At 38.7% G+C, this 9,666-nt stretch overlaps 1 protein-coding gene across 1 annotated transcript; it reads right to left on the bottom strand.

The window, feature by feature from the left end:
* Positions 1–8,130: 8,130 nt before the first annotated feature.
* On the bottom strand, positions 8,131–9,295 carry LOC112909177 (transmembrane protein 69-like). Its single transcript, XM_025985007.2, has one exon. It carries the CDS (start codon positions 9,166–9,168, stop codon positions 8,419–8,421), a length of 750 nt encoding a protein of 249 aa, XP_025840792.1. The 5' UTR covers positions 9,169–9,295; the 3' UTR covers positions 8,131–8,418.
* Positions 9,296–9,666: the final 371 nt, after the last annotated feature.

The following is a 9,666-nucleotide window of genomic DNA, read 5'->3' on the forward strand; positions in this document are numbered from 1 at the left end:
CTTTTTTATTTCTTTATTTTTTTATTTTTTTTTTCCGTCTTCCTACCTTGATCGAAGCGCAAACTCTTCTCACGGTAGCGATCCAGCTGTTCTCTCTTTAAATCTCAGACCGAATTCGTAGGTTTTCAGGTTGATTTAAAAGTTATCTAGGTAAGTTGGTGGGTACAGGTGACTTGGGGACCCTACTCTTCCGCTGTCTTGCCTGATCACCGTGCCCTCCTATTTTAGCTTAAAGAAATCTCTTTAACATTTCTTGTGAGGCTGATCTGATGGTAATGAACTCCTTTCATTTTTGTTGGACTGGAAAACTCTCTCTCCTTCAATTCTGAAGAACAGCTTTGCTAGGTTTTGCTGGCAGTTTTTTCTTTTAGCAATTTGAATATATTCTGCCATTCAATTCTAGCCTGCTAAGTTGCTCCTCCAAAATATACTAGTAGTCTTATGGAGTTCCCTTGGATGTAACAACTTGTTTTTCTCTTGCTGCTTTTAATATTCTTTCCTTGTCTCTAACTTTTGACAGTATAATTATAATGGCTCCTGGTGTGCCTCTTTGGATTCATCTTGATTTTAACTCTCAGGGCCTTCTGGATCTGGACATATGTTTCTTTCCCAAATTTAGGGACATTTTCAGCCATTATTTCTTCAAATAATTTCTCTGCCCCTTTTTTCTTTGTTCTCCTTCTGGAACTCCTATAATGAGAATGCTATTCCTTCTGATGTTATTCTATAAGTCCTTTAAGCTATATTCACTCTTTTACATTTTTTTTCTTTTTGCTATTCTGATGGATGAGTTTTACTTCTCTGCTTTTGAGTTAGCTGTCCCTTTCTTCTGTTTCATCTAGTCTATTATTTAACCCTTATACTGTATTTTTCAGTAGTTATTGTATTCTTCAGCCCTGTGACTTCCATTTGGTACTTTTTTACATTTTCTATCTCTTCTTTAAAATTCTCACTTTGTTCATGTATTGTCTTTCCAACCTCAGTGAGTATATTTGTTACCAGTACTTTGAATTATTTATCAGGTAAATCGGGGATCCCTGGGTGGCGCAGCGGTTTGGCGCCTGCCTTTGGCCCAGGGCGCGATCCTGGAGACCCGGGATCGAATCCCACATCGGGCTCCCGGTGCATGGAGCCTGCTTTGCCCTCTGCCTATGTCTCTGCCTCTCTTTCTCTCTGTGACTATCATAAATAAATAAAAAATTAAAAAAAAATAAAATAAAAAAAAATAAAATGAATTATTTATCAGGTAAATCAATTTATTTCATTATAGTCTTTTTCTTATGTTTTATATTGTTCTTTGTTTAGAACATATTCCCACTTTTGTTAACTCTATTTTGTTTTGTATGTGTTAGATAAAACAGCTACTTCTATCAGTTTTGAAGGAATGGCCTTGTGTAGGGTATGAACCTTATCATTCATCCTTGCCCTGGCTCTTTGTTTCTCAAACCTGTGTGATAATCCAAGCATCCTACTGTGTTCTTAATTGTTCCCAGTAGTTAAGAGTGTGCCAAGACCTCTCAGTGTCCCATAGGGGAGAATCTCAGTCAGCGTCTAGATTCAGGCTGATTGAAGCCACAACCTCATGCAGCAGCTTTTAAAGTATGCAAACATGCCATTTTCAAGGGAAGAATAGGAGGTGGAAATTTATCTCTGCTTCCTCTGCACTGAGGCTTGAGGTGATTGCCATTTTAAGAATTGTTTCTTTGTTTGCCACTGTCCCATTGAACCTGGAAAAACAAGCCCCCCCCCCCCCACTGGACACCACAGCCAAGCTCTCAAAGGATGTGCCATGTGGACAATAGCCAAACAGCCATAAAAACTGGGGTACCACAGGGTTTCACAAGCTTTTTTTTCAGACAATACTGGAAACCTGGAGTGAAGCAGAAGAAATGAACAAAGATAGTGTCCACCCTCTGAGGTGTGTGGAGAGGGTTATGGTTGGCCCTTATATGTGTCTTTAATTACAAGCCTCTCCCTCAGACCAGTCATGAAGATAAGCTAATACGAATCTTTCGCAGAAGACGAATGTTTCAGACTATTGTCTCTCTGTTGCCCTGAGGTATAGCTGGTTAAAAACTCTCTGTTTGTTATGGTTCTGTTGGACCCATGAGTGTATGATATGATAGCCACCAGAGCCAGCAATCAAGGGATTTCCTTTGGGCAGCAGCTACAAAAATCATGGACCTAAGATGTGTCTGCAAACTCCTTTCTGGAAGTTACCAGGGACCTGGAACAAGGCAGAGAGGGCAAAGATGACACCCACAGGTTTCCATGTCTTTGGAGAGTATTTCAGGAGGACTCTAGTCATATATTAAAGTAAATGCTTGCCTCTCATGTCAAAGCTTTACGATAAGAAAATAAACCTCTTTTATACAAAGACTGGGACCATTTCAGTCAATTGCCTTTGTATTGGGTCCTGGGGATATGTAGGTGAATCTATGTGAACCCTTAAAGAAAAAGTTTCCCAACTTTTTGCAGCCTTATGGATATAGAGACACAAGCCCCTTTGACTTCAGAAGCTAGATGTTTTTGCAGGTTCATCTGTCAGACGCAGGTCTTAAATTTTGGTGCCAAATGAGGGATTCAAGCCCTTCACTTTTCAGGGACATGCTTGGAGTTTCTTCCTGGTTGTGGCGTTTATGACAAGACTATTTCACCCTCACTTAGGCATTTAGATGTGTGTTTTTTTCTCATTTGCTTGACTTATAAGAATTGCTCAGCTATTTTTGAGTTTCTTCACGGGAAAATGTTCCATATGTAGCTATAAGTTCAGTATGTCCATGGGAGGAGGTGAGTTCGAGATTCTCCTACATCACCATCATGAACTGAGACCTCTCTATTCTTGAGCTGGGGCTTTCAGTTTCTCCTGCCCATCAGAGCTTCTAGTTTTCAGGCCTTTAGACTTCAGGACTTACACCAGCACATCCTTCTCTCCCAGTTCTCAAGTCTTCAGCCTCAGACTAAAAGTTACAACATTGGTTCTCTGGTTCTCAGACCTTTGGACTGGATATGAGTTATACCACTGGCTTTCCTGGTTCTCTAACTTGTAGATGGCATATTGTGGCATATCTTGGCCTCCGTAATTGTGGTAAGCACTGCATTAGACAGTGAAGACCTAGAGTTTGGAGAGGAAATAAAGGATTAGGTCAATCTAAAAATCAATAAAGTGACTGATTTACTTGAAGTGAATAGAGCTATTATGATCAAGAAAGTATTTCAGGCCAAAGATAAGTCCAGCAAAGTCAGCCAAAGAAAGAAAATCCAAATAGTTTTCCTAGATCTAAGAGTACAGGTTCCAATTCAAACACCCAAGAATCAAACAGGTAATATAGGTGAATAAGGAAGGGCATATATAGAGTAAATAGCCAATCTCAATGAGGCGAGCAGTACTCAGTTCCAGTCAATTGCTGGCAAGTGAAAATGCAAACCCAGGATTGCCAAATCTTCTGATTTTCAAAAGAAAACAGAAGTGTTGATTTTTTAAATGTTAGATGTCTCAATTTTAGAATGTTGGCTTAATTTTAAACCCCATGCAAGCCAAACAAAACACATATGTAGCCTAAATAAGACGGTTAGTTTGTGTTCACTACAGACAATGCTCAGTTTCTGGAGGTAAGGAAGAGGTCACTGCTTACCACTGTTGATGCTAAAAGCAAAATTAGTGGTACAGACTCTCAGGTCAGAGGAGGGCACCACAGCGAGCTTGTTGTAGTGCCAAATACTAGGAAAAACATTTGGAGAAGGTGTGATGTGATCTGAGCCTTAAAGTCTGAGAAACATGTAGATAGATGGAGATGAGAGAGGGAATTAAGGTCATAGTATTCACATCACGTTTGTTGTGGGGGTTTTGGGGACATTTTTAAAAATTTTGAATATAGTTGACACACAATGTTACATTAGCTTCAGGTGTACAACTTAGTGATTTAACAAGCTTGTACATCATGCAGTGTTCAGCACAAATGTAGCTACCACTTATCTCATTATATCACTATTACAATATCCTTGACTGTATTTTTATGCTATGCCTATTATTCTGTTAAGAGGATCATATGGTTTTTATCCTTTCTTTTATTAATGTATAGTATCATGTTGATTAATTTGTGGATGTTGAACCACCCCTGCAGCCCAGGAATAAATCCCACTTGGTGGTGGAGAATGATTCTTTTAATGGGCTTTTGGATTTGGTTTGCTAGAATCTTGTTGAAATTTTTTTCATCCATGTTCATCGGGGATATTGGCCTATAATTATCCTTTTTAGAAGGGTGTTTGTTTTTTGAATCAAGGTAATACTTGCCTGGTAGATTGAATTTGGAAGTTTTACTTCCATTTCTACTTTTTGGAACAGTTCGAGAAGAATAAGTATTAACTTGTCTTTAAGTGTCTGGTAGAATTCCCCTGGGAAATAATCAAGCCCAGGACTTTTGTGTTGGGAGATTTTTGTTTAGTGGTTCAATTTCTTTGCTGGTTATGGGTCTGCTCAAATTTTCTATTTCTTTCTGTTTCTTTTTTGGTAGTTTGTATTTTTTTTAGGAATTTAGCCATTTCCACCAGATTGCCAATTCATTGGCATATAATTTTTCATAATATTCTCTCATACTTGTTTATATTTCTGTGGTGGCTTAAGTAATCTCTCCTCTTCATTGATGATGTTATCTATTTGGATCCTCTTTTCTTGATAATTCGGGTTAGGGGTTTACCAATTTTATTAATTCTTTCAAAAACCAGCTCCTAGTTTCTTTTCTCTGTTTTAATGGGGTTGTTGTTGTTGTTGTTGTTGTTGTTTTTCTGTAGGATTTATTTGTGCCTTAATCTTTATTTTTTCCTTCTTCTAATGACTTTAGGCTATATTTGATGTTCCTTTTCTGCAATGTGAGGTTGCATGTTTGAGACTTTTCTTGCTTCTTAGAGTAGGCCTGTAATGCTATATACTTCCCTCGTAGGACCACATTTTCTGAATCCCAAAGATTTTGGACTCTCATTTTCATTTTCATGTGGTTCCATGTATTTTTTATATTTCTTCTTTAGCTTCCTGGTTAAGCCATTCATTCTTTAGGAGGATTCCCTTTAAACTCCATACATTTGACATCTTTCCAAATGTTTTCTTGTGGTTAAATTCAAGTTTCATACTATTGTGGTCTGAAAATATGCATAGTATGATCTCAATCTTTTTGTACTTGTTCAGGCCTGATTTGTTGCCTAATATAGGATCTGTTCTGGAGAATGTTCAGTGTGAACTCAAAAAGAATGTGTATGCTGCTTCTTTAGAATGAATTTTCTGAACCTTTTATCTCTCCTTCTATTCTGAATGACAAGCTTTGCTGGATAAAGTATTCTTGGCTGCATATTTTTCCCATTCAGTACATTAAATATATCATACCACTTTTCTGGCCTGCCAAGTTTTGTGGAGAGATCTGCTAATTCTATTTGTCTTCCCTTGTAGGCTAGGGATTTCTTTTCCCTTGCTGCTTTCAGGATTCTTTTCTGATCTCTGTTTTTTTGTAAATTTTACTAACATATGCCTTGGTGTTTGCCTTCTTTTGTTGATTTTGATGGAAGTTCTCTGTGCATCTTGGATTTGAATGTCTGTTTCCTTCCCCAGATTAAGGAAGCTTTCATCTATAATTTCCTCAAATAAACCTTCTGATCCCTTTTCTCTCTCTTCTGAGATTCCTATGACATGAATGTTACTACATTTTATGGAATCACTGACTTTCCTAAGTCTACGTTCTTGATCTAATACTTTTCTTTTGTTCTTTTCTTCAGCTTCATTATTTTCCATAATTTTATCTTCTATATCACTTACTCATTCTTCTGCTTCTTCCATTATTGTGATCATTACATCCAGTCAGTTTCACATATCAGTAATAGCATTTTAAAAATTCAGTCTGACTAGTTTTTAGGTCTTTTATGTCTATAGTAAGGGACTCCCTGGTTTTCTCAAGCCCAGCTTGTCTCTTTATGATTTTTGTTTTAAATTCTGGTCCAGGTATATTACTTATATCTGTTTTAATTTGGTCCCTGGCAATGACCTCTTCTTGTTCTTTCTTTTGGGATGAATTCCTCTGTCTTGACATTTTGTCTAGGTCTCTGTCTTCTCCTGTGTTTTGGAAATCCAGCTGTTTCCTGATTCCGAGAATAGTAGCTATATTAAATAAAGATCATATACTGGCCAGAGTCTGATGCTTCAGGAAGTGTTTCTGGGTATGCAATGTGCACTCTGCTATGGTGTTTTAGCTTTCTTATTCCTCAGTTCAGTCTTCTGTAGAGTTTCTCCTTGCCTGCAGTAGGGAGTGTTTGGATCTTATCTAGTGTGTAGCAAGTTGTAACTAGACGTGTTTTTGTCTACTTGTTAAAAGAAGCTGGATTCTATTTCCCCTAGAGCTGAAGCTTTGTAGAGCACTATGGTTAATAGACTTGGTGTATGTGGAAGGTTTATGCTGGTCTTCTGGGAGAAGCCTATGGCTGCTCTGACCTCAGGCACACTTGTCCTCCTTAAAAAGCTCCTGCAGAGTATAGGGGTCAGGGCTTGTTGTAAGCAGTTCAAACCTCCACTGTGAGTGATCACTGGAGTCCATCTGTGCTGATGGGGGGTGGGGGAAGTAAAAATGGCATCAACCAGTTCTCTTGTTCCCAGAGAGGGGAGTTCATGCCCACTGCTATTCAGGAAGCCCTCAGAGAAGAGCAAACAATTTACCCTCATATGTCCCAGGGTTTTTTTCCTTCATATCCCCACCTTCACCCTCTCTGTGTCCAAACTATTTGTCCACTTGGTGACACCGTAATCCTGTGTTTTATCTCAGGCACATTGACTGGGTCAAAACACCAAGTTTTAGGGGCCCAGCGTGGCACCAACTCATGGTGATCTGCAAAGAGTCTCACTACACTGGAACTAGTGCCAGGTTGTCCCAGAAATGCAGTCGTATGAATGTGCAGGGACTTGGAGTTTATGGTAAAGGAAAGCAAAACCTGGCATCCTATTCCAATGAATGGAGCAGTTCAATGGCACACCCTGGCTCTTTTGCCCCCTGAAAGGAAGTGCCACCTTTGTCAAATGCACTACAAATACAGGAACTGTCTTTCCCAGTGTAGCCCAAGAGATCCTGAGACCATGCTGGTCACTCCTGGGCCTCTGCCCTCCATGGATAAGCACCTGTATGCCTGGTTAAGGCATGGACTTCTGAAACTTCAGACTTTGAGCTCCACTACTTTTAAAAACCTATGATTATCAACCTCTCTTGTTTTCCCAATCAATGGTTTTGAGGAAGTGATTTTCTTGTGCAAAGCCCTGCACCCTGCTGTCTCTCTCTCTCTCTCTCTCTCTCTCTCTCTCTCACTCTGTCTCTCTCTCGTACACACTCTCTCTCCTCCTCTCTCTTCTCTCTCCCTGATCAGGACTCTCTCACCTCTGCAGCACCAGTTATTCTTTTCTTTCCCAAATCTTGTCTCTGCACTTCCTACCTTCCAGGATGTAGCCTCTTTTCTCCCTCTAGTTGTGCGGTTCATTCTCTCAATCCTCAGTTATCCTGGGTGTTCAAAATAATTTGATATTTACCCAACTATGTCTAAGTGATGAGGCAAGGCAAGCATAAGGTCCCCCTAGTACTCCAGCATATTAATTAAATTTCTCTCCTATTTCACTTCTTTCATCAGTTATTTTATTTGAGCTCTCTCTCTCTCTCTCTCCCTCTCTCTCTCTCTCCCCCCCCTTTGGTATCTCCTTTTGATGAGTCTGGCTAGAAGTTTATCTACCCTGTTGATCTTTTTAGAGAACCAGCTCCTGATTCCATTGATCTGTTCTATTGGGTGTTTTTTCTATTTCATTTATTTCTGCTCTAAATCTTTATTATTATCTTCCTTCTACTGGTTTTGGGTTTTACTTGTTGCTCTTTTTCTAGCTCCCTTAGGTGTAAGGCTAGGCTATTTATTTGAGAATTTTCTTGCTTCTTTAGGTAAGCTTGCATTTCTATAAACTTCCCTCTTAGAGATTTTGCTGCATCCCAAAGGATTTGGAATGTTGTTCTTTCATTTCATTTGTTTCCATGTACTTTTTGATTTCTTTTTCTTGTTTGACCCATTCACTCTTTAATAGCATGCTATTTAACCACCATGTATATGTGGTCTTTCCATATATTTTTTTTGGGGATTATCATTTTTATTATTTTATATTCCTTTAAAAAAAGTAAAACATTAAAAGACCAAAAACTGTTAAGTGAAAATGACTTGTTAGGGATTTTCAAACTGTTATCAAGTAAATATTTGACAATAAAGATTTCTAGAAATGAAAATAATCTGTTAAGGATAAATAACCATTGATGGAGAAAAAAAGCTAAACAGGAGGAGAAAAAAGGTGATGCTAAAACAAAACATTCCAAGGCTTATAGCCAACATGCTAATGTCATCTACAGAGTAGTTTTATATTTATTCTATTTGACCAGGTCTCTTGGGTCCTTTCTCTGGATAAATTTCTTTAACTAGTAAAGTGATTATAAATGAAAACAAGGCCACTAAAGTGACTACTATCTTAAGGGCCTTGAACCAATTGGGATAATGTGGCAAGAGAAAAAGTTCAATGTGTAATGCTATCCCCAAACCTATTATTACTGTGACTATAGCTTCACTGAGTCTTTCAGAAATAAGGAAGGCAAACCATGAGAACACAACAGGAGCTGTACTATTAGCTAAATTGAGGAAGTCTGGTTTGGCTGCACTACCTTCTGGCAGAGCAAAACCCCATCTGATCCCTCCCAAGAAAGATAGGAAACTGGCTCCATAAGCCATCTGAGTGAAAGCTAATAAGGGGATATAGGTCTTTGTCATCACCATGACCACTGGTGGAACAACAAAGGGGATTAGTCCTGCCAGAGTTATGTATAATGCTGGCTTTGGGCTGTCAAGCAGGTAAGTGATGGTGATTGGTGGCTTGGCTGGAAGTACTTCTTGCTTCTTCTTCTTAAAGCTGCATGGGGAAGTATGATAGTACTGTGTCTTCCTCATATACACTGGAAATGATGAGAAAAACCAAGGCCTTGGAAACAAAGGGAAAAAGTTCTGCTGGTGACATGTCTTGAGAGAAAGTGTTTGAATTCTGCTGACTCCTAGTCGTACTGGGAAAGGGTACTTCAGCATCTTTGAAGATGCTTGAGGAAACTTCTGGATGAAATGAAGCATACTGGGTACTACTGAAAGTCTTGCTCAGGAAGATGCCAGGCAGTTCTGATTAATGCATTTTTACATCTAGGTGGAGGAGCTGTGTCGAACCCGGAGATGGAAAACCGAGCCGCAAGAACAGCCAGAAACTCACCCATATTTTTATTCTAATTGAATTCTAATTTCATAGCACTATGGTCAGAAAAGATGCATGATATGACTTCCATGTTTTTAAATTTTTTGAGGCATGTTTTGTGGGATAATATGTCATCTATTATAGAGATTTGATGACATGTTCCATGTCCCTTTGAAAAGAACACGTATTCTACTCTTTTAGGTTAGAAGGTTCTGAATATATGTGTTATAGCCATCTGGGAAATGTTTCAATTAAATTCACTATTTCCTTGTTGATTTTCTGTTGGAATATCTGTCCATTGATGTAAGTGGGGTATTTAAGGTTCCCTATTATTATTGTGTTACTATCGATTCTTTCTTTTATGTTTGTTTTAAATGTCTTAT

The sequence above is a fragment of the Vulpes vulpes genome, chromosome X (genome assembly GCF_048418805.1).
Source record: "Vulpes vulpes isolate BD-2025 chromosome X, VulVul3, whole genome shotgun sequence".
Lineage (NCBI taxonomy): Eukaryota > Metazoa > Chordata > Mammalia > Carnivora > Canidae > Vulpes > Vulpes vulpes.

Bases quoted from the DNA above. Each gene is read 5' to 3' on its own strand.
- LOC112909177 (XM_025985007.2), bottom strand. From the start codon at position 9,168: ATGCTTCATTTCATCCAGAAGTTTCCTCAAGCATCTTCAAAGATGCTG.